Source organism: Pleurotus ostreatus (genome assembly GCF_014466165.1).
Source record: "Pleurotus ostreatus strain PC9 chromosome Unknown scaffold_1, whole genome shotgun sequence".
Classification (NCBI taxonomy): domain Eukaryota; kingdom Fungi; phylum Basidiomycota; class Agaricomycetes; order Agaricales; family Pleurotaceae; genus Pleurotus; species Pleurotus ostreatus.
Genome location: NW_023503156.1, coordinates 2,485,053 through 2,508,818, shown reverse-complemented (window position 1 = coordinate 2,508,818; position 23,766 = coordinate 2,485,053). Strand labels below are relative to the sequence as shown.

At 50.4% G+C, this 23,766-nt stretch overlaps 6 protein-coding genes across 6 annotated transcripts; 3 read left to right on the top strand and 3 right to left on the bottom strand.

Annotated features, from left to right (window-relative positions):
• Nucleotides 1-240: 240 nt before the first annotated feature.
• On the bottom strand, nucleotides 241-8,323 carry AGS1 (Cell wall alpha-1,3-glucan synthase ags1; the record flags this gene model as incomplete). Its single annotated transcript, XM_036770532.1, has 21 exons — nucleotides 241-251; nucleotides 304-399; nucleotides 460-616; nucleotides 666-806; nucleotides 856-1,044; nucleotides 1,093-1,208; nucleotides 1,264-1,468; nucleotides 1,521-1,841; nucleotides 1,896-2,050; nucleotides 2,102-2,330; nucleotides 2,383-3,096; nucleotides 3,148-3,433; nucleotides 3,486-5,121; nucleotides 5,176-5,443; nucleotides 5,496-6,465; nucleotides 6,522-6,586; nucleotides 6,637-7,033; nucleotides 7,086-7,501; nucleotides 7,551-7,653; nucleotides 7,712-7,862; nucleotides 7,918-8,323. The coding sequence occupies 21 exons, from the start codon at nucleotides 8,321-8,323 to the stop codon at nucleotides 241-243; spliced, it is 7,032 nt and encodes a 2,343-aa protein (XP_036636377.1).
• Nucleotides 8,324-9,479: 1,156 nt separating this feature from the next.
• On the top strand, nucleotides 9,480-13,282 carry STE11 (ATP binding; the record flags this gene model as incomplete). Its single annotated transcript, XM_036770531.1, has 6 exons — nucleotides 9,480-11,085; nucleotides 11,136-12,203; nucleotides 12,262-12,483; nucleotides 12,540-12,797; nucleotides 12,846-13,039; nucleotides 13,088-13,282. The coding sequence occupies 6 exons, from the start codon at nucleotides 9,480-9,482 to the stop codon at nucleotides 13,280-13,282; spliced, it is 3,543 nt and encodes a 1,180-aa protein (XP_036636376.1).
• A 284-nt stretch (nucleotides 13,283-13,566) lies between these two features.
• TRM1 (RNA methyltransferase tRNA(m5U54)methyltransferase) lies at nucleotides 13,567-15,880 on the bottom strand (the record flags this gene model as incomplete). Its single annotated transcript, XM_036770530.1, has 13 exons — nucleotides 13,567-13,714; nucleotides 13,764-13,949; nucleotides 14,001-14,083; nucleotides 14,136-14,270; nucleotides 14,318-14,489; nucleotides 14,547-14,695; nucleotides 14,749-14,800; nucleotides 14,854-14,917; nucleotides 14,969-15,084; nucleotides 15,136-15,282; nucleotides 15,330-15,424; nucleotides 15,480-15,580; nucleotides 15,643-15,880. 13 exons carry the CDS (start codon nucleotides 15,878-15,880, stop codon nucleotides 13,567-13,569), a joined length of 1,686 nt encoding a protein of 561 aa, XP_036636375.1.
• A 193-nt stretch (nucleotides 15,881-16,073) lies between these two features.
• Nucleotides 16,074-19,297, top strand: PC9H_000876 (uncharacterized protein; the record flags this gene model as incomplete). Its single annotated transcript, XM_036770529.1, has 19 exons — nucleotides 16,074-16,237; nucleotides 16,290-16,500; nucleotides 16,561-16,577; nucleotides 16,626-16,846; nucleotides 16,896-17,101; nucleotides 17,146-17,391; nucleotides 17,447-17,494; nucleotides 17,543-17,660; nucleotides 17,707-17,921; nucleotides 17,978-18,024; nucleotides 18,081-18,123; nucleotides 18,181-18,244; nucleotides 18,298-18,369; nucleotides 18,761-18,793; nucleotides 18,846-18,880; nucleotides 18,935-18,964; nucleotides 19,014-19,068; nucleotides 19,116-19,219; nucleotides 19,271-19,297. 19 exons carry the CDS (start codon nucleotides 16,074-16,076, stop codon nucleotides 19,295-19,297), a joined length of 1,956 nt encoding a protein of 651 aa, XP_036636374.1.
• A 369-nt stretch (nucleotides 19,298-19,666) lies between these two features.
• On the top strand, nucleotides 19,667-22,559 carry PC9H_000875 (uncharacterized protein; the record flags this gene model as incomplete). Its single annotated transcript, XM_036770528.1, has 3 exons — nucleotides 19,667-20,476; nucleotides 20,538-21,513; nucleotides 21,571-22,559. The coding sequence occupies 3 exons, from the start codon at nucleotides 19,667-19,669 to the stop codon at nucleotides 22,557-22,559; spliced, it is 2,775 nt and encodes a 924-aa protein (XP_036636373.1).
• Nucleotides 22,560-22,697: 138 nt separating this feature from the next.
• On the bottom strand, nucleotides 22,698-23,755 carry PC9H_000874 (uncharacterized protein; the record flags this gene model as incomplete). The annotated part of the gene is made up of 6 exons (XM_036770527.1): nucleotides 22,698-22,784; nucleotides 22,841-22,990; nucleotides 23,041-23,256; nucleotides 23,308-23,416; nucleotides 23,475-23,553; nucleotides 23,608-23,755. The coding sequence occupies 6 exons, from the start codon at nucleotides 23,753-23,755 to the stop codon at nucleotides 22,698-22,700; spliced, it is 789 nt and encodes a 262-aa protein (XP_036636372.1).
• Nucleotides 23,756-23,766: the final 11 nt, after the last annotated feature.

Below are 23,766 nucleotides of genomic sequence, written 5' to 3'. Positions count from 1 at the left end.
CAACGACAAGAAAGATGCAATATGTCCGAAGCATTGAAAGTCCCAGCTTATCTACTTATGTATGGTATATATAATATAAGCCACCACGCGATAGCTCTTTTCTACAATAATGATAATGTGAATACAGTGTCCAAATGTCCGCGTAACGAGCGACAGCAATCCACAAAGCGCATGCGTAGGTAGGGTACGTGAATATGCATCTGTCCCTTAAGTTATTGTTATTTTCATAACGAGCGTGTATTATGGGCGAGCTAGGAGTAAATCATTAAATGCAGTCAATCGTGTACTCAGTGGGACACATACCTAATTGTTCTTTTCTATAGAACCAGAAGTAACCAAGAACGATGACCAATTGTGATGCCAATGCCAGCCAAAACAGAGGCGCTGCCATGGGACTCCCTACATCCAAATCAACGTCAGTTAAGGCTGAAATTGCGCACGAAAGAAAAGGAGACAAACCCTTGAGACCATCCTCGAAGTCCCATTTGGCCGCGTCAGGGAATACGCTGCCTGGACCTATTCGATTCGGAGCAGTGGCTCTTGCAACCATGACACAGATGGAGCCAATGATTTGTGAGAATGCCAGAGTTGCGCAAACGTGTAACCGTGACAGTGTCTATGAGAGCTTAGTATGTTATATTGAATGGACATACATTTAAACATACCTGGAGAAGAATCATGCCGAGCCCGACGCCCTGGATGGCATCCAAGACACCCAGCCAAAGCCAAAGTGAGACACCAAGATATGGGCCGCCACTACCAGCCCATGGAATGTATAGGGCAAGGGAAGAGGTTCCCCAGAGCATCTAGGGATTCAGATCAACACAACCCTTGACAGCATTTCAAGAACCCTACCTGGCACCACCTTGGTGCGCCGAGCCCAACGGCGAATACTGGAAGTAACCACGTGTGTGTTTTGCTGAAGTGTGTAAGCACCAACATCAATGCTCCCCAGACTCCGATGAAGAAGACGATGACGAGTAGTAGAATCTGCCATTTAGGTATCGGCACAGCCCAAAGGAAACTCCAGTTGCGGCCGTAAGGCTATTGAGATGTGAGCGCAAGCGATAAACTTTCAGTACTGGAACGTACCCCACTCAGCCAGTAGTCGCGTAAGAGTTCCGATGCCAAGAACCACAACACCAGCTTTCGCCTGAAAAGTGTCTTCAAGAAGTGTGGAACCTTTGGTGGTGTTTGTCGGTAGTATTCTACAAACAAACTCTTGAATTAGTGAAATGTAGACATTAAGTCTTTCTGACGAACCTGGAAGCCCATAGAGCATGAGATACGCAAAGGCGAAGCTCATGATGGCCAATGGCCACACAATCAATACGATCCACCACGGCGGCAACACATCATCCTTAGTGCCGTTCAGAGTGTTGCCCCAATACCACAATGCGGTGACCCAGATTTGCTGAGAACCTTGAACGACACAGGCGCGAAGGGTCCAGACTTCCGTGGCGGCACCCTTTTGATGACGATCAGCATAACGTATCGGTGCAGGGGGAGATGACACGTACCGCTTCCTCTCCAAAGTTGAGACCGAAGAAAAGGAAGGCCGCAGCAGATGCCACGGCATAGGACCACGTTGCAACGTTCGAAAGCGCATAGTGGGCAGGTGCAAGAGCGGAAGCGACAGAGGGAAGACCAATTAAAAAGAACGCAATACCGAAAAATACCCAGGGAGCCGATAGGACATAAACCGAAGGTTTAAGACGGAAGAGGGGATACCAAACGGCTGATGCAGCTAGAAAGACACCACCCAGGACGTAAAGTTGAACATCGTCTTGCCAGTTTCGACCAGATAACAATGTGATTTGGAAACTTGTGGCGCTTAACATCTGTAGAGGGAGCTGGTGAGCACTTCGGCGACTCGCAGCACTCTTATTACTTACTTGGCCAAGAGCAATGACAATGGTGTAGAGTGGCCATCCCGCAACTTCTCTCGCCATGAGGATTTGCAATCTTGTCATAACGACTACATCCGGAGGATGGCTGAAAGGCGGGGCATCGAAGTCAGACGAGCTAGGAAAGCCTGGCGTATTAGGTGCTGTGGTACCATGAGTTGTGGATAACCTTCAGGATGTTCTTTGATACTTACAATCAGGGCGACCGTAGTATGATGATGCCATAGTCCCGACAACAGAATCGCGATGCGAGATAATGCTGGCAGCACTTGAAAGCTTCTCCTTGCGCACCCTTCCAAAAAACGCTTCTTCGCTCTTGACAAGGAATTTCTCGATGGACAGTTCGTGCTCAGAATTCTTAGCGTTTAAGGCTTGTAGCTTTTGCACGAATTTAGTGGCAACACCGCCGTCTGCGTCAGTGAACTAAACCAGATTATTAGAGAGAAGACATGGGGAAGTTGGGCTGGAAATTTACCGAAGCTATAGCTTTATTCAAAGGAGAGTTGGACTTCTCGTCTACGATAGACGCAATGGATTCAGAGGAATGAGCACGAGAATGTGCGCCGAAAGGTCGATTGGGCATAAGAGTGGCGTCAACGAATGGATCTGGAACGCCTTTCTGTTCACGAGCAATAGCGCGATTGGCTCTCTCCAAAAAGTCTTCGTATGCCTGCGGAGTCTCGTTGGCAGAACTTGCCGCTCGGGAATGTGAGAAATAATCCTCGTTAGACGTATCGGTCTCAAATGAGCCTTTCCTAGATCCATTGGCGAGAAGAGAGGGAGCCATCAGGTGGTCGGCCTGAGATAGGTTATCTTGACTCCATTGCCCTGGAGAGCCCGGAGTGTTTACCCGACTCTCAGCAGTACTTTGAGCGTCCCAGTCCTGATGCGAAGGTGGCGGGTTGATGGAACTCCAGTCGTCCGAGTTGTTATTGGCGGCGAATGCATTCTGATCTTCACAATCAGACTCTCGCCAAGCGTTTGGTCCGGCGATGTTGCGACTCATGGTGATGCTACGCTTGTGGAAGTCTTCCATTCTCTGACGCCACTCGACGACGGGGAATCGTTGGACAGCTGACCGTGCACGAAGGATGGCACGTTCCTCCTCCGTCGACTTCAGCGCCATTTTGATAGTCTTCGTGAGCTGTGACAGCATGTGGGCTGTTGCGCTCGATTCAACTGGATACCACTAGGGACAACGAGCATTAGCAAATTCAGAAGGACAAGACAAAATAATTACCCAGCCAGGCATGAGTCCCAAACCACCAAGTCTACTGCCAACACCGAGAGCACCTTTACGACCGAATTCAACAGCGACCAGACCAAAGGGTTCATCTCTAGAAGGAATCAAAGCAAAATCCGCGCCACTGAAAAGATACGGGGGAAGCGCTGTGAATTCTGGCTTGGAGTATACTCGTTCCGGGTACATTTCCATCAGCCTGGCGAGTTTTTCAGCAGCAAACCGACCATAAAGATCGATGACGGGCCCGACAGCAATCAATTGGATTGACGGTCGTTTCTCCAGCCTAGATTTTGGATGAGTTTAATGAACAGTCTCATGGCACTTATTTAACTCACAAAGAAGGCATAACATCAGCTATAAGATCGACACCCTTTTGTTTGGACCAGCGACCGACGAAGACGAAGAGATCGGAGTCGGGGTCCTGCTTGATGCCTGCCCATTCCTGCGCCTGACGCTTCAGCTCCGGTCGGGCCGCCTCAGCCTCAGCATCTATCTGGACGTCGCGCGCTTTGATTGGTATCTCATCCAGGGCTGCGATATCTGTAGGATCGGGGTTTGGCAAGGAGTCCACGTGCTTCAGGGTCCATAGTGCAGGATATCTCGCCCAACTTCGCTTTCCGTACTTGTCAGAGACACCAGCAACACCAATACTCTTCTGATGTGTGCTAATGAAGGACGCGGCAGCATGTAGCAAGTTGAATGTGTTTCCGAATTGGACATATTTGGTGCAGTGCTCTTTGCTGATATTGAAAGCCGAGCAGACCTCTTTCATTTCCTCCTTGGTTCGGAGAGGCCACAATCCCTGGAATTCGGCGTTGTGCAGGGACAGGCACACTGGGATCACTTTTGGCAGGAGGTAAATGGGAGCCAAGGCGCCATGGTAGTCGTTGATGTGATAGATGTCGACCGTAGGCTGACGTTGGATGGTTGCTGCGATGGCTTGATTCCAGGTGGAATAGAAAATTGCAGAGCTGAGGTCATCCATACGAGCAGGGTAAGGGTCTGATTTAGTCTGAGCGCGGAAAACTGGAGAGTCGAGGATGACATAGGTGATGTTATCGAGGACGTGAGTTTCTACCTCGATCAGATAGGGTTCGCCGAAGATGGTGACCTCGATAGGTTCTGCAGGTTCGCCTGAGGGATAATCGAGATCTTTGACTTTGGGAATGACCCAAACGAGGTCCACATCCGTCATAGCCTTGCCCATCAAACTCGACATCACACCCAAGCCACCGATTTTGACTTTCAACTTCCAGTCTATGATCTCGTATTCGAGTGTCGCGATGAGCACTTTGCGGCGCTTAGTTTTGTCCTCAGGCCATCCGATGATATCCGTATTTTGCTTGTGGCCAAAGAACTTCTCGGAGAAAGGTGTCGCGTCCTTAAGATCAGTAGTGGACTTGTTTCCGAAGGCGCCGAAAATAGGCAAGTAGTTGGAGTGCTGGCTTTTAGCTTTGACACCAAATTGATTGTACTTGACTCCGTAGAACGTCCACATGAACAAGACCACAGCCAGCGTACCGGTGATAAGCGGGATGGAGAGAAGCAGCGCATACATGATGGCACCGACAGAGGCTTGACCACGAGGTTCGAGCGTCCAAGTCATAGTGGCATCGTCAACCAACAGCGACCACGCAAGATGAGGACTCGGAGGAGCAGACATGTTGAGATAGTTGGGTGCCGCAGTATTAGGGGGCAAGCGGTCCAGAATGCCGTCTCCGTCAGTGTCACCGTAGTAGTAATCGTCGTAGCCCCAGACATTCAGCTGAACATAGGTCGGCCAGCTGGCCATGATTTCCAGTTCCCACTTGCCGTCGCTGTTTTGTGTCATTTCCGCAGGGATGCCCTTGTCGAAACCCCAGTTGTTGAAGGGACCGCGAGCTAAAAGCTGAGGGACGCGTCGGTCGTGGCCAGAATACCCAACGTCAGCATGAACAACAGCGGCAGTCGAGAGCGTTGCACGGCTCCAGTCTAGCGACCACCATGAGGTCAGCAACCACTCTCACTAGAAAGAAACAACCTTACATTGAACAACGATATGTGCACCCGACCACCAATTATCCGCATTCTGGAAGACCCCCTGATCGATAGTAGTCTTGTCTTCCCAGTCTGCCCAGGTTGTCCAATTCTTCCCAAAGTTCCACGAGTACCTGAACATGTCAGCTCCAAACGCCTTGTGCTCGAATATGTATTTCCCATCAGAGAGAGTGAACGACGAGCGGTCATATTCGTTCCGAGGAAACACGACGACGTTATCGGTCAGACCTTTCCTCAACATCAAATGGTCGATAGCCTGGATGATGCACACATGAGTCATGCCTGGGCATACGAGATACACTACTTACCCCCGTAGTTTGGTTGCCACCCTGTACCGTAGGGTTGTCCAAATTGATGGTGAGGACACCATCGGGAACGTTCTCCAACGTGGCGGTGAATGCCCATGCTGAGGACGGCAAACCGGGAATCTTGGGCCGTTCTCCTTGCATCTTGGCACATTTGATAGAGCTGTCCACTAAGCGAGGTGTGCCTCCCTTGCCAGATGACGACATATTGAACGACATGCTCTGCTGTACGCTGTCACAGTTCATCTCGATACTGAACTCCAGGCTGATATCAATAGTCGTCGCGTTTGCCTGGTCCTTGGTAACCAAAATGCGATGGTCGTGTCCCGGGACGAACTTGGTTAGCTGAGGGAGTGGTGCTGTCCATATGTTCTCGGGCACAAGGACTTTGAAAGCGTATGGCTCCATTGTCAAATGCGACAAACAACCCTGCCAGGGGGCTTGACTGTCATTGTGGAACGAAGTCAAGGAGTCTTCCAGCGTATACGACTCGTATGGAGCAAACAAGTTTTTGACGGTGGTGCCGGATTCATAAGGTGAGGATATCCACAAGCTCTCTTTACAGGGGAAATCGTAGTCCATCGTCTTGTTCTCGTTCGTATAGAGTAGCCAGACCTGGTCTTGAAACTGGCCGCCGAGGGACTGAACACCAGCGATCCCAGCCCTTGAGACTGACCAGAGCCCCATTTCCGTGGCCGTATGATTGGATCCCTCGCGTTCAATCAGGTAGGTCCAATTACCACGTTGGACTAGGTTAAACCCATCCTGCAGTGCTCCATATACTTGTCGGAGATGATGGAACTGGGTGAAGGTGCGGCGAGCATCAGCTGTAGGGTCGAAGTGGTCAAGTGAATTCCAGTCGTCGTAACATCCGATCAAAGACTTGTCGAGCGGGAAGTTGAAGTACTGTTCGGATCCGAGGGTGTAGCAGCCGTGGCGTTGCCATGCAAGGTTACTGGTCATGGCTTGGCGCCTAGGAAAACAAAGGTGAGTGATGAAATGCTGGCCAGATGAGGCAATGCAGCCTACCCATATAGATAGTTACTGGCGCCCGAGTCGTACAGGTAGAAGTTTTGCTCTTCGCCATAGTAAAGCTAGATGTGAATCAGTGATTGTATGCTATTTGTATATGAAGGAGACGCACTAATGGAATACCAGGCATCACCAAAGTAGTGATAAAGGTCCCCAATACGCTCTTCTGAGTGCCATTTTCCAGACTGGGCCACCGGAAAACATCGAAGTTACTGGTGCCGAACATGTGTCGAGGGTCGATTTGCCCAGTAGAAGGGTTGAGGAAATCGTTGTTTACGAACATCTGATTCCAAGCAGTGACGAAATTGACGTCGACATCGTATGCGACTTGGAGGTTACCATCCATGCCGAGGAAACGAGTTAATGCACGATAGATGGAGTAATGGAAAGCCACAGAGTCCAACGCGTTCTTAGGATGGGGGCGAAGGAAGAACTGATTCATATCCTGCGTGACATTTGCGGCGGCCAGGAAGCCCGGTGGTAATTGCGTTGGTGTTCGTCCACGACCACTGGAGGTTATCAGTTAGCAGACATAGCACGACGAATAGAGAGTAGTCTTACAGGTAGAGGGAACCAAATCGATCGCCACCAGTAACTTCACCTGGTATGAAGAAATTTTTCTTACCCAGCTCTGCTGCACACGCCCGGGCGCTAGATGCCCATTCCGCCAATGCGTCGAGAGTAACCTGCGTCGCTTTGTCGATACGGATAGCGTCGATGTCAAGGGTCTTGATTGCCATGCACGAGAACACTTTGAGCTTGGCCATCACTTCTGGCTTCCATTCTCGTAGTCGATCCTGCACTGAAGCAAATTTCGCGAGCTGCCGTTGCCAATCCGGATGGACACCAAAAGCCTCCATGTCTCCATACTGATCAAAATCCGAATCTAAGCATCCATTCGTTTCGATATCAACGACAGTGCCGTCATCCTGCCAGAAATGTGGGAGCACGCATTGAGGGTCCCGCTGGTTCCCGATCTACGACACAGTCAGTCTGTTGGATAGAAACAGGTCGCCAAGGCCCTACTTCGAAATCCTGATATTTGGAGAAATTCCAAGGCGTGTACCGAGGGCTCTTCCAAACAGTCGGGTATTCATTTAAGTCGAAAGGAGTGCTGACATTCAGAAACCTGTAAAGCGATGATGAGAAGTCAGTGATGTGACACGTCAATGATAGACTATAATTACCCTTCAAACCCCAGCAGATCACCCATGGTGCCAACTGTAAAATCGGCCATAACATACATGCCACGCGCATGTATTTGATCGATGACCCTCCGCCATTCACTAATAGTGCCCCAATGAGGGTCTAGAACAGTAAAGTCCAAAGGAGAGTAACCTAAAGCGCAGCGTCGACCGTAAGATGCATGTAGGACACGAGGTTGAAAGCTTACTATCTGCTTGCCAGGGCAAATTCAGGAAGGGAGTGCCAGAAATGAAGATGACCTTGATGCCCATGCCCTGCAAGTAGTCCAAGCGCGCCTCCAAGCCCCTCAAGTCTCCGCCGTATCTCAGTTGGGTTTCCCGCCAGTCGTTTTCGAACATAGTGCCGAAAAAGTCATTGTTTGATGGATCGCCGTCGGCAAATTTATCCATGAGGATTGTGTAAACAGGGAGCGACCGCCAGTTTTCTGGTGAAGGAGTGTATGTGGAATTTGGCCGTTCCGCCTTGTACTCGAGAGGCGATTGAGCATCCTTGTTGATATTTATATTGTAGTCGGCCAACTCGTCTCGGTACGGCGAGGCAAAAGCGAGGTGTGCGATGTGAGACAACGCTATGAAAGCGGTTTTCCACCGCATATTGGTACCTTTTCAAGACGCTGTCCCGAACGAAGGGGAGAAGGGGAGAGAAGTGGCGGGGAAGGATGTAGTGGTTGAAGAAAAGGAGGGAAAGGAGTGTAATGAAGCTGGGCCGATTACAAGGGCTTCGGATGCCGATATATGTAAAGCAGAGCCCGATCGGCAACAGGCAAAGCCAAACAGTCAAACGAACGGAAGCCTAGTAGACAGTTGCAACGCGAAACCTTGATAACGGGGTTGCAGCTGTCGAATCCTGTAAGACTGAGTGACAGTCGGCGCACTCAGTGGGCGAAGTTAACGCGTTCCATGCCCCATTGACAAAAAAGCCAGATAATACCGCCACGAGGCACCATCAGGCTTCTGGTGTTCTTTTGAAATTGGCCCGGTAAGCGACTGACGATGGACGATAACGGCCACCGTCACCGTAACAAAAAAGTTATGCATGTTGCATGCCGACCATCTAGGGACTTTGGGAAAATATACCTGGTCTACCAAAAGGCACAAAGAGCATCATAACCCTGTCGATCCGACGGCAATAGGAATGCTATCTCAGCGGCATTTGTTGATCTAGGGACTGCTCACACAGCACGTAAGCAATCATATGGGCGCAGGCGGGATGTAAGTTGATGCGAAGCCCAAGGATTGTTCAGACTTCAAATTCACCAAGAAACCTGACAGCGAGCGATACTGTGGCTTGACCCACCATACCGATATTTTTCCGTAATTAGAAGTCGTAATTCTCGTAAAGCTTGCATTAGGCGCCTTCACTAGCGCTCAATACTTTCACGTGATGAGATGATATTCCCACGCCTTCATCACGTCGCAGCACGACGGCGACGACGAGCGAGTCAACAACTTGACCAGCAACGCCCATCGTCTCCGACAGCAAAAGGGTCGCGCTGGATGCCTTAGCTGTCCTTCTGTCAACAAGGTACACCGCGCCAGCTCACCATTTCGGTCACATATACGCCCTTGTTCTCTCCTCAGCAGGTCCTTTTGTCTTCCCATCATCTCTTCGCTTTCCTCCACGATACTTGATCTTGAAGATACCCATTGACGACCACAATCATTCTGTAACTTTTGCAATCCAGTTCCCTCCCAACCTCATCATCATCTGTTGAGTACCTCGGCCTTCGGTTGAAACATTATGTCTGCAATGGCTATCAATGGGAACTTGCACCTTGATGGCGCTCAACCAGGATCCAAACCGTCTTCTCCTGCATCTCCCTCTTCATCTTTTCAGAATCAACAGACAGTTCCTGCGCGTTCGTTCATCAATTTCAGCGGTTCAGCAGTTCGAGGCCAAACTTCACCATTCCCTGCGACACCTACCTCAGGCCAAATGACCACACCACTCGATCCTCCTTCTGGCGTGCCATATGCAGAGTTTATAAGAACATGGTCAGACTCTCACGTCGCTCGTTGGCTCACCGATATCAAATGCGGCAACCATGCTGCTACGTTCAAAGCTAATGATATCAGAGGCGACATTCTACTTGAACTGGATCAGGTTACGTTGAAGGAGATGGGGGTATCGAGTATCGGGGACAGGTTACGTATCGTCAATGCTGTGAAGATCCTCAGACAAAAAGCTTCGACGAGAACAACTACCAATAGCCCAATGGTAGAGGTCAACCGTATGTTCATCAATGACGCTGCCGCGCAGCATCAACATGGACAAGATTCATCCCCTCCCAACAAACGCCCGGCCGGACGAAGTGGCCGACCCGCACCCCTCGTTCTGGGCAACAATCCCAATCGTAACGACCTTCCTCGCCTCGTTCGCGAACAAAATCCCCCAGACTCAGCCAGGTCGAATACTAGCAATGGCCCCCGCCCTTTGCCACATCCAAATCATTCTAACGGCGGTAATGGTAATTCGAGCGTTTCGCACTCCAACGGTCCCCGTACCAATCTACCGCCCCTCCCACCACCTCCTCGTGGCCAGCCTCCCCTCCCCCCTCCTGGCCGACAACCACCTCGATTGGTCAACGCATCCAACGGCGGACGTAGAACTCCAACTCAAGCTGAAGCGCCTGGATTCACTAACCAGGCGCTTCCCGCCGCTCCTCAGTCTCAAGGGCAGAATCAGGGCTTGCTTACTCCGTCGTCTGCATCTAATTGGATGGGTTATCACCTTCCGGCTGATCCACGCCCTGGAAGCTCTGGCAAATCGACACCTAGGTCTACTTCGCCCCTGCAAAATCGTCCGAATGTCAATGGACGGCCGATAGTGCAACCTGCGCACGGGCGGAATGTCTCCCTTGGTAACAATTCTCCAGTCAGCTCGCCCTATAAGCTTCCCCCTAGACCTTCCACATCAAATAGCCATCCATATGCTACTGCCTCCGCGTTGCAAGCTCCACCATCAAGCCAGCCCTACAACCTTTCGCCCATTGCAGAATCGTTTGTCTCCCAACACAGCGCAGGCACCGGGACCCCTTCTCCACCCACTGGGCCTTACGCTGTTGGCCGAGGGCCTTTCAACCCCACTGCACCCTCCCACGCCAATGCGCCATCGTTGGATGATCTGCGTAGGAAGCTTGTCAAATTCTTACTACCAGCGGAAGGGCATTCATGTACCATTGATCCTTCGACTTGTGTTGGGGGCGTGGAGTTGCTCGAAAAAGTGCTGAAGAAGTTTGGAAAGTCTCGGAGCCCTGACTCAGACAGCTCAACGGAACACGTTCAAACCGACGAAGGTGGGCTCATTGTAGATGGTTGGGGTGTGTTCCTTGATTGGGGGCAGGGCGATGGACCAGGTATATCAATTCTCTTCAGTCAGACTCCAATGCTTATATGCTCACACAAGGTGAACCATTGACGGAGGCGGAGATATGTGCTATTTGCTATGGATCGCCCGACAGTCCTGCTCGAGAACACGGCTTAACGCTAAGGAAGGTGGTGAATAAGAGTCGCTCTCTCGGTATGGGCCAGACATCGAAGGCCACGAAACGAGCTAGCTCAATCAGCATATTGAGTGGTCTCGGTGTCCATGATCCCGAGAAGGCACTCGATCCCTCGTCTCCTACGACTCAGCCAGAACGACGCAGCCCAGTACCACAAAATCTGAAGAAGCTGCGGAACTTCTTCGGCCAGCGCCCTCCGAGCGAACTCATCACGACACATTTGACGGAGTACTTCCCCTTCACGGAGAAGAAGGTCTTGGAGCGGACTGCGAGACACAGTATGATGATGAGAAACGGGACGCTTTCTTCAAAAAGGGATAGTTCGGCTTCGTTCATTCCACCATTACCGTCGAGATTTAGCGTCAGCACACAAGGTTCTCAACGACGCATGTCTTCGTCGCCACGAGCCTCCATCATATCGAATGTAGGCCCGCAACGAGACTCCCTTTCTGCGTCCCCAAGGTCGGCCTTGGAAGACATTCCCCGTGTATCTCTATCGACGGAGGATGGCAACTCTATGGACATCCAACCCGAGGATGCTATTGAGCCGTCATCATCTAGATCAGGCGCCCAGCAGCCACTCTTGCCGCCGATACCTTTCCCTTCTGAGTCACTGTCAGAGTCAATGGAGAGCTTGACAGGCGGCCAGCCATCGCGGCCGGTATCCAGAGCAATGTCTATATCCTCCAGGCGTATGAGTTACATGACAGAGCTTCGAAGTAAGCGGGATCGTTCGGATACAGCCAGTATGGTGACTGTCGACGAGATTACCGCCGAAGTCGAGAGCCGCAGGGAGAGCAAGATGCCCGATACTGGTCTGGACAACGACGATTGGCTGAAAGTCGATCCGGTAGAGAGCGCTGACAGCGAGGCGGAGGAAACTACCGTTGTCGAGACAGAGGAGGATACTCTCAACGAAGACGAGGAAGAGTATGAAGATGAGCCGGGGAAACCTGTGCGCTCGCGAGGAGGTAAGCACTGTCTCTTATAGCCTATGGTTTTTGCTCATCCATCTTGATGGTATCATAGCTGTGAAATGGATCAAAGGTGCCCTCATCGGCGCTGGCTCGTTCGGGAAGGTTTACCTAGGGATGGATGCGTCAAGCGGGCTTTTGATGGCCGTCAAGCAAGTTGAGCTGCCAACCGGGTCTGCTCCCAACCAGGAACGGAAGAAGAGCATGCTGAGCGCCCTGGAACGCGAGATCGAGCTCCTGAAAGATTTGCAACATGAGAACATCGTGCAATATCTCTGTGGGTATCTCATCCGTACAACCACTTGGCGAACAAAGTTACTGACATAGCAACAGATTCCTCTGTGGATGAAGAGTTCTTGAATATCTTTCTTGAATATGTACCTGGTGGCTCCGTATCAGCTCTTCTCCGGAACTACGGCGCGTTTGAAGAGCCTTTAGTCAAGAATTTTGTGCGCCAAATCCTACAAGGATTGAACTATTTGCACGAGAAGGATATCATCCATCGCGACATCAAGGGGGCCAACATTCTCGTAGACAACAAGGGAGGCATCAAAATATCCGACTTCGGTATCTCCAAGAAAGTTGAAGACAGTAAGTCCATTCGGAATCACCTTGTGGACGAGTCTCACGCTTCCATAGATCTCCTCACCGGCGGCAACCGCATTCATCGACCTTCTCTCCAAGGCTCCGTCTTTTGGATGGCACCCGAAGTTGTCAAGCAAACCGGTCATACTCACAAGGCCGATATTTGGAGCGTCGGTTGTCTTGTGGTTGAGATGTTGACCGGGGAGCACCCGTGGGCTCAACTGAGCCAAATGCAAGCTATCTTCAAGGTTTGAATCACTCTACTTGTGCTTACCTGCGTACTTACCTGTTGACAGATCGGCTCTATGGCGAAACCTACTATCCCATCCGACATCTCTGCTGAGGCTCAGGATTTCCTCGCTCGTACGTTCGAAATCAACCATGAAGCACGACCGTCGGCTACGGAGTTATTGTTGCACTCGTGGATAGCTAAGAAACCACCCGTCACGAAAGCCGGCGCGGCGAGGTCCAATTCCGCCGCTGACGCATAACCTTCCCGCTGTTCGTTCGATTTTTTATTTGTGGGACTATGTGATTACTATCAACGCTGTACATAGAGACGATCTGATGGAGCATCTGTACGATATTAGATACATGGCACTTGGTTATTTCCTTTACGCGGTCGATCCTTTTTATTCACGCTGTATGCAATTATGGTTGCCCTTTGTATATTTTTAATCAATAATTAATAATCCATGTCCAAGGTGCTGCTCACAACCGTTGACATCTCGCCCGATTTATAGATATAAAGTAAAATAAAGTAGCTAGGTACATGCTACTCATCGTCTCGTTTCCGTTTCGTTTTAGAGACGGCCTTTGCTGCCGGCCCCCAGTTGGCTGTGGGGTTCTGCTGGTAACGGACCAGTTTAACCTTTGCAGAAGGGGTTACTGAATCTGGGTGTTTCTTGAAGTTCGCAGTAAAGCTAGGGCAACGTATGAGCACAGCTAAGTATCGACAAGCAGGCCACTAACCTAGGTTCCTTTGCTAGCAACCCTCGGGCAGGAGAGGAAGGGGATATATTTTCCATCTTTACGGGGTGAAGCTTGACCCACGACCGGTAGATATCATGGACGTCGTGCCTAGTGGCAGTGGTCTTTAGCGAACCTGGGACGGCGTGCGATCGTGAAATCTTATGTCCAGCATGAAGGAGCGCAGATCTGCCCCCAGATGAGAATTTGAAAGCAAAGATGAGTCATACCTCGACTTACGCAATATCTTCCAGCGGTGGGCTAATGCAGTGGAAGTAACTGGCAATTTTTGAGGGCGTGAAGAAGAATGGTGTGTCCAGCTCCTACTATAGTTGATCAATGGAGGTAAATTTACAAACGAAGTTCAGGACTTGCCTCCTTGGCGACTGTGAGCATCCCTTTCATTCGGGTAGCGGTTCCATAGTGCGTCGGATTAGCCTCAAGATGCTCCAGGACTTGGCCTACAAATGCAGGATCATGCAAAGGTCCAGACCACATTGGCCCAGCAAGCTGGGTCGGATGTCAACGATCGTATAGCGGAGTAGCGAGGAACTCACATGTAAGGTAGAGTCGCATTCGGGGCACTTGTCGGTGACAGGGGGACCTGCGTGGGTTTTGAACAAGTAGTTTTTGTTGCCAGATGGCTCGTGGACTTTCTCCACGACCCTTCCTAGAGGCTGCTCGTAGAACGATTGGCAGACTGAGCATATGTAATACATAGATATTTTTCTGGGAAGTAGATAAGGTCAAGCAGACACGAGAGAATAATAATAATGAAAGACTGACGATGCAGCCTTTTTGACTTCCAGAGGAGCGGACTTTACCCGAACAAAGATGCGCACGTAGAAATCGATCGAAAGGGACAGCATTGGTTCAATATAACGGCCATATCTTCCTGCTGACGTCGACACAGTGTTCAAAACCAACCGTAGGGCCTGTAATTTGGGCGTTAAAGTGTGCTAGGTCGAGACAAAACACCAGGACGAACGGCTTCATGGCAATATTCTGCTTTGACCGGAATACCGCCGTAGTTCGAGTAGCTAGTCCTTGCGTTAATACGCTTGGACTGGAGGAAGTAAGGAGTATGGGATACCATTTCTCTGGATAGTTTGTGGTAGCCAACACAGCCAGATCCGTGCAAGTGATACAGAGCAAACCTAAAAGCAAGTACATCTTACCATGGCTTTATTTCAGGCGTCTCTACTTACCATTGTCGTTTACACATTGAATGGCTGCATCGATAAACGGAGCCGCAGTACCATACGGATCCAAGTCGACGGCATCAACTTTTGCATTCTCGGTTCGATGGTTGTACATCAACGCACTGTTTTAGTCCATCGATAACTAGCTCCGTTGCAATAGATGTAGAACTTACCATGCGTCTCCTTCATTGATCTGAACCTTGGGTTTCTTGGGTGGTGTAGACTCGTCTGGATGGGTAGGAGCGCCAAGTCCATTCAAATCAACATTCCGCTTTATGGCCTCAACGGCAGAGGGGGATAAATCGTTAGCAATAACGTATCTGTAAAACATGCAGCAAAATAAATCTCGACAAGTGGACGAGCATACTTGAGCAGGGGTATCTCTTTGGCATATCGAATAGAACGAAGACCCGTGGCAGAGAGTGCCTCCAGCAAAGTGAATTTATAAGGGTGGTATTTTGGCTATCATGGAAGATAACGTCAACAAGTTACATTGTAGACCGAGAATCTGTGCTACCTCTTTATGTACTGATTCCTGAGGCTCTGTAGTGTCCTTGGCCTCGTCTGTGGTGGAATCAGTTGGCATGGAAGACGTTGCTTCAGTTACATCTTCAGTTCCTTGATCCTGAGCAATTAATATCTTGCTCGAGACGCGTAGATTTTATGACCGAGCAACATACTTCGCGCCTTCTTGGCCGGGGCTTTAGATTTCCTCTCCTGAGCGGCCTGCCATCTGCTTTGCTTGAATTTGTCGAGCTCCTCGCTCCAAACCCGTATGCAGGCGATACTCAAGTCACGATTGAATTCCTGAACAGGGTTCAAGAAAGCTTCATTGTTGTCGGGGAGCAAGATATGGGTTGAATTTTCGGTGTGAAGCTTGAAGCCTGCCGGCACTTCTGTGGGTTTCTCTGTCGCCATTCCGCACGGCGTCGAATGCAAGCAAAAGGAAATTTGCTTGTTGAGGCGGAGGCGGAGGCGCGGCCGCGACACCGCTAATAGAGAAATGATCGACGTCGTGGATGAAGGGAATAAGCGCCCACAAACCCACCCAATCACGAACTTTAAGTTATACCACTGGCAGCCCAGCTCGCTCACTGCTGCACTACGACCCATGTCACGAAATGCCTCATATACACGCCTCAAATCTCCCGTAGATGATGAAGAAGAAGTCTACTCACCTCCACTACTACCACGCCAGTCACGCGATTCAGAAGATTCTCTCCGTGCTCTCGAAATCTCTGAGGGTCCATTGACCTCGATGTCTCCGAGGCAACGGTGAGCATTGAAGACATCTTCTGTGGACGCGACTCACTTACTTTTGACGCAGAGGGCGTTCTTATTCTATATCGGGGTTCGACTTCCAGCAAGACCTACTACCGCTTACATCCAGTTTGAGTGATCCGGAAGCTGTTATACACGCCGAGGCAGGCGAAAAGAATCTCGGACTAATAAACGGTGCGCTTGGAAACAATACCTCTGCTCTATGCCTGACTTGTAAACCACTCGGCGAAGGAATTGCTCTTGTCGTTGGCCTACAAGTACGCGTTGTTCGGTTTCCTACGGCTGACTATATTTCTCATTGATATATTCCCAAGTAGATTGGCTCTGGCATCTTGTAAGAATTTAAGACCGGCGCGGAACATATCTCACCCCCCTTCCTTAGTTCATCACCTGGTGTTGTTGTCGCGAATACACATAGCGTCGGTGCCAGTCTCACTGTGTGGCTAGTTTCTGGTCTGCTTGCCTGGACCGGTGCTAGCAGTTTCGCCGAACTAGGTTCTGCCATCCCTTTGAACGGTGGAGCACAGGCCTACCTTGCATACGCGTATGGCCCTTTGATTTCATATTTGTTCGCTTGGACAGCTATCATAGCCCTCAAACCTGGTGAGCTACCCGTTCTTCCAAAAAAAAAACACTGGCTAAATCCACGCAGGAGGGAACGCTGTGATCAGCCTTATTTTCGCAGAATATTTGAATCGCATATTCTGGCATACCACTCGCGATGATGTATCACCGGACGACCTCCCTCAATGGGCTATCAAGCTGACCGCGATAGGCGCCGTTCTTTTCGTGACATTGCTATGTATTGCTGCACGTAATTTGGGCTCTCGGGCAGCCGTCATCTTCACTAGTGTCAAAGTAAGCCGAAGGTAGAGGTTATTGCAGTACCTGATCTTTCGTAGGTATTGGCGCTTGTGTCCGTCACCATTCTCGGCATCGTCCAACTAGCACGCGGGCGTGCATCGACGTCACTCACTACACCGTTATTTGAAGGCTCAAGTCGGAGCCCTTCAGCCTACTCCCTAGCCCTCTATTCCGGCTTGTGGGCCTTCGATGGCTGGGACCAAGCTAATTATGTCGGCGGAGAGCTTACGAATCCCGAGAAGAATATACCACGCGCTATCCATTCCAGCATGGCCATTGTGACAGTAAGCCGTCTGAGCACACCAGGATGAGGATTAGTAGCCCATTTCCCTCATTTAGGTACTCTTTTTGCTGGCAAACGTATCATATTTTGTCGTCCTTGATAAGGTATGGTGTATCGTACTAGCTAACGTTTGTCTCTCATCGCTCTCCTAGGCGACCGTTGGTTTGAGTAATACGGTGGCGATGGACTTCGGACGAAAGTTGTTTGGCCCCGTTGGGGGTTTCGTCTTTGCGTTCATGGTCGCTTTCTCATGCTTTGGGGCTCTAAATGGTACTCAGCTCGTCTCAAAGCAGATCATGATACTCACCTCTTTTAGGATCTTTCTTCACGACATCACGCCTTATCTACGCTGCTGGGAGGGAGCATTTTCTTCCTGAAGTATTCGGTCGGCTGCACAAAAGCCGCGGAACACCCCTCAACGCGTCCCTTCTGCAAGCTGCAATCACCATAACGTTCATCCTGATTGGTGGGGGTTTCAGATCACTGATCAACTTCTCCGTCGTGGCTTCGTGGGGCTTTTACTTCCTCACTGTGAGCACACTACCAACCCTTCGGATTACCGGGATGCTTATGAGCATCGCTTTCAGGTACTAGGACTTGTGATCCTACGCGTAAAGGAACCGAATCTTGAGAGGTGTGTCTCCGAGTGACGTCGATGCTCAGGATAAGACTCAATCATGTTGCACTCAGGCCGTACAAGACTTTTATTATCACGCCTCTAACATTCTGCGGCGTTCGTGCACAGGTTTCTCTACCAGTCCTTTGGTTTATTGACCATTGAATCGTTCAGGTCGCGCTGTTTTTGTTGTGCATGCCCATCATTGCGGCGCCCCTTGAGGCTATGGCGGTATTAGGTTTGCATCCCTTCCCATCCTCAAATTCTTGGTACTGAGAGTCAACGGGGTAGGGTTCGTGGCTGCTGGCATTCCGGTCTACTACATTACCCATCGCAAGAGTGAAGAATTGCCTAGACCATTAGGTATGAAGTGGTCCGTTCCGCTTGTCATCAAATCGTATCTCATTCGACCAACAGCATGGTTCGTATCGTGGATACAACGGATTCGGGGGCAGCCAGCGGCTGGTGCCGGCTGGCAAGCAGTCGCTACAGACGAAACTATGGAAATGTCAGAACAACGGACGTCTTGACACAGCAGTTTCAAATTATTAGCTTTAGACAACTGTATATAATACTGACTAATGGCTTGGTGCTGATTGTTACCAAAATGCTTACGGAGCTGGTTCGGGCAACAGGATCAACGTCGGGAACTGACACTGCTGCGTTGCCTAATCTGTCCCCAACAGTCCAGATTCCGTAATCAGATGGCGCGATGGGCTCTCCTTTATAAGCTACTGATTCAAGTCATGGACAGCATTCCTCCGTTCCCCACATCCTCAGACAATTTGTGCGTGTCTTCGTTGTGGCGTTCGAGGAGCTCCGTTGACGATTTGCTCTAGGCCTTCTCGATAACAAACGGGCATCAATCTCCATGGTGCGTGTATACCGTTAACAAACGCTTGCGGACGCCCTGCTCACATCTGTCCAGTCCGATCACACGTACAAGTTCGATGTCAAGGTCCTTGTTTTCTGTGGCGTGCAACGCGGCTTGCCCTGATGATTTGTAGATGACCTGCTCTGGATGTTCGGGAGCAGTTGAGCGAGTTCTCAAGAAGACAGACGGTGAGTCAAGTCCACTGCTTTGAAATATGTTTTGTGAGCTGTTGCAGGCGTGTCCAGCTACGACATAAGCCTCGAGAAGCAAGAAGTTCTCGTCAAAGGAAGCATCCCGTACGACGATCTCCTGGAGAAGATTAAGAAGACGGGCAAAGAGGTGAGTCGATCAGCTACAATCAGTGCCTGCAGTGACTGAATGAGCCCATAGGTCCGTTCTGGCACAACCATTGAGTAAATTAAAGCACTGCCTTCTATCTATGCTGTGAATATGTATGCACTTAGGAATTTATCATCTACTGTGGAGTACCTTTGTCTGGGAAGAGCCTTCTGCGCCGCCCCTGGTTCCGTTGTTTCGTTGGTTTAGGGCCGACGAGGATCAGGGGTGCGGTGATCGGAGATCAAAATACTTCCTCGCGCATGAATACTAATTCAATCATGGTCTGCTCACTGAGACTCTTCAACCAGCCACGCTTAAAGACGAGTCACGACAACCGTTCTCTTGATTCGCTTGCAACTTCGATTTCCCTCGTTAGCGGTATCAAATTTGATGCAGATGTACTACATATAAAAGGCCCACACCCCGAATCCGATCTATGGACAAGCCATGTCGACGCCGATACCAAATTCGACACCAACGGCGACCGTGATACCGATCCCGAATCCGACGACGCCCAATTATCCCGACGACATTCAATGGATCACGGCGTATCTAGTCATACATATGCTGAGCCCGGGCTCCTTCTGGTATGCCTACCTCCTGTGGTTCGTTGTGGCAGCCATCTTCCTTCTGTACATATTTCTGCGCTGGACAGGTTCAGGAGGGTATCTAGGTGCGCGATGGAATAAATGGGCCCTTCGGAAACGAACTTGGCGAGGTCAGCATGCTCTAGCTATCGCGAAGAAGAGGGGAACTCGTCCCCAGCCGAAATCACTCCCCTCCAACGGTCAAATATTCTGCACGATTGTCCTCTTCGTTGCCGTCCTTCTGTTATGCTTTGTTGGCCCAGATTACATAGGCCGCAGCCATTCCTCCATTTTTGCCCGAAGGGACGGGCGAAGACCCGCTTACAGTATCTCCGACTTCATCCACTTACAACCTCAATACCAAATCAACAAAGCTTGGTGGACGTCAGGTAACAGGACGGGTGTACTCGCATTCGCGCTCCTACCCCTCTGCGTCCTGTTCGCTTTGAAGGCACCCCCATTCGCCCTTTTCGCGATCCCTTTTACCACCCAGTTCTATTTTGATAAGTTGTCCTGGCTACATCGGTGGTCAGGAAGGTTGATATGGATGGTATCCGCCCTGCACGTCCTGCTGTGGAGCGTACAGCTGAGCCTGGACCGACGAGAAGGAACTGGTGTAGCACCATACGTCTACATTTGGCGATATCCTAAGTTTATCTACGGATGGACGGTTTGTTATTTATTTTTAACCACAAATCTTCCACGGCGTGCACTTACACCGCATCTTCTAGGCATTCATGACAATGACCGCACTCATTGGACTTTCCACTTCGGCTCTGAGGAAACAGTATTACCAAGTGTTCTACGCCTGCCATATAATGCTCGTCCCTCTCACCATAATCATGGCCGCTTTACATCACCCCCCTGTTTGGTGGTGGTGTTGGGGTGCTTTGAGTCTTTGGGTAGGGGAGCGTATATGGAGAGCAACTTGGTGGCTTTACAACAATGGGTTTCTGGGGTCATCATTAGGCCGCACTTCCAATCGCATGAGACTAGACGCATCTTATCCAGAAGCGCACTACGGAAGGGGCAAGCGCCACATCTACCCTCCGTTACGGTCGTCGTATGGAATGGTTGCCACTGAAGATTCGCCGTTCCTCAGCTTAGAAGGCGTGCACTCATACACACCTCCACCAGGCTTTTCCTATGCTGAACTCCTCTCTGGATCGACCGTCCGGCTAACTTTTCTACCTCCTGGGCCCCTCGCCTGGGCCCCTGGACAACACTTCCTTCTCACCATCCCATCGATTTCACGGCTCGATACTCACCCTTTTACTGCTGCATCTATCTGTGACGAACAGGCAAGCACTGCGGCTGGACGTGCGTTGGTATTCTACATTCGTGCCAAAGAGGGATGGACAAAGGACCTTTGGAACCACGTTTTCGCCATGTTAAGCCACGGCGAAACTCACGTAGCAAGCGAAAAAGTGCCCTTCTCCGAGCAAGTCCCCAGCAACGGTGTCTTGCTGAGAACGCTTGTTGATGGTCCTTTCGGGAGTTCAATCCGTACGCAATGGAGACAATATTCGACGGTCTTAGTAGTTGTTGGTGGATCGGGAGTGAGCTTTGGCGTGTCTATTCTTCAGTTCTTGGCTCTATGCCTTGCTGGACGAGACGGCAAATATTTGGGAGGGCATCCTGGGGGCTGGGGTTCGAAGGACTTTAAGGTGAGGCGCGTACGGTTCGTCTGGATCATCAGAGAATATTGTAAGTTATGTGCTATTCATTCTCAGTGCAAATTTCTGAAAGCCACTCATGAAACAGCCCACGTTCAATGGTGTGCCTCCATTCTGCAGCACTGTATGACAATGATGCCGGCACCGAGTCTCGATGTAGACATCTTCGTCACCAACCCGACAACGTCGCTGCCAAAGGAGGTACCTACTACTGGTGATATCGAGTTACCAAATATCGTTTTTGAAGCCGCATCTGAGGGCGGTCATCATTCAGACGAAACGGGGCGCAAGAGGAGGGATTCAGTGGGTTCGGTGGACAGTGACTATCATCAGGACGATTACATCGACCCAAACCCTGATATCACCACATACGGCGACGAAGGGAGCACAGAGTCGGGGAACACGGTTTTGTGCGAGATTTACACACTTTACCTGACTAACTTCGAGGGCGACCAAGATATACGGCTGCCAGGCGAAGCTGCTCTAAACAAGAGCATTCGAAAGAGCGGGAAAATGCGTAGAGCGAAGTCACGGATGGCGAAGAAGGAAGGGAATGGTGAACTTGTCAAACCCATGCCGTCGACCTCTAAGGGTGCAATCACGCAGTTCCAGGCCTCATCTCCTGACGGGCTTCTATCGCCTACCTGGAGGACCGCGAACCAGATAGCGGAGAGTCTGAAGGACACTGCATATCGGCCACTTTCGTCGTCGAGGCCCACGTCTCCTCGTCATCCTCCCGATCCTCGTCTTCAGCAACCATCGCCCTCGCCGTCCAAAGTGTTTGATGGAGATTCAGAGGCACCGCCTGGAGCCCTTCAAATCCTGGTTGACGCTCGAGAGATGCACGACATATCAGTCGTGTCCGAACACGCTAGATTGGGCAAGCCGAAGCTGGATCGTATACTTGCCGACGAAGTTCGGATGGCTCGAGGACCTGTCATCGTAGCCACTTGCGGCCCGGCTTCACTGAATGCCATGGTCCGGAAGGAAATCGCGAAACAAATAGATCCCGCTAAAATCAGGGGAGGGGATATGAGCGGATTCATCGATCTTGTTTCTGAGGAATTTGATTTTTGATTTTACGGGCAGTTATTCTTCGACTAGGATCTTGCGCTTGGACTACGATAGAAAACGACGAGCGCGGACTTACGACATGTTGGACATATCATAGATCTGTATTTTGTATGTTTCTGGATGGACTGGCGATATCATCTTTTATACTTGTTGGACGGCATGATCTCGGATAGCTTGCGCTACGATGGAATGGATGTCCTTGCACTTCTCGTCGCAAATTCCCATACCCTTGAAATGAGTTCAGTGTGAGGCTCGCATTCAAGAATTTGCAGCGGTCTTATTACCTCTAAAACTTGGCTTGGAGAAAGCATCCCGTTTTGCCATATACTAGTCATGGTATTGAGAGCGGGTAGAGTAGATACCACCATGGTTCCGTTAGACGACTGAACTTCCTCTTCGGTTGGATCTAGCCATATCTCGTCTCCAACCACGGCCTACGAGGACGATGAGTAACAGGTGTTTCCGGTGGGTAACATGGACATACCGCAGAGCACGAGACAACCAAACCGAATAAATCTATGCCAGCATCTGCAAGTGCCGTGCTAGCGGCTACAGACCCTGACGCGATACATCCCTCGATGCCGTCCGCCTCGATTATGTTGATAAACACATCGACCGTGGATTTTGGCAAGAGTTCGAGCCGTACGGAAGATACGAGGGCCTGGTGTATCGCTACGGCTACGGACCTGTCTTCCGCATCCTATGACTGATAAATGAGGAACATGGCATTGATCCCCACGTACTGACTTACCCTAAGAGGCTGCTTCCGACGACCGCATGAGAACGGAGCAAATTTTACCTCGACATTCAGCCGACCGTGCTCGCTGTACGCGGTATTTTTGGACTGACGAGGCCCGTAACTACGATGCGTATAAGCGAAGCCTGAGCACACCGAACATCACGAGGAAACAAACGAACACTGCACAGGCAATCTTTGTCTTCTCGGTTTCAATATATGCAGAACCGTTGGACTGGTTTATCAGTCCTGGCTGCAAGACTTGTATGTCGTGTATGAGAATCGTGATGCATCAATGGAAGATAAAAGTCGCACAGATGGGTCTTATGTCTTTCGAAGATCTTCCATTTCGCAATGGCTTCTTGGAGGGTGGTGCATCGTCGTCGCTGTCTGAATCGTAAAAAATTGGAGGAAAGGATTCCTCTGGGCCATTGATTCGTCTTCGGTCGAAGCCAGACTGCATCACAACAGGTA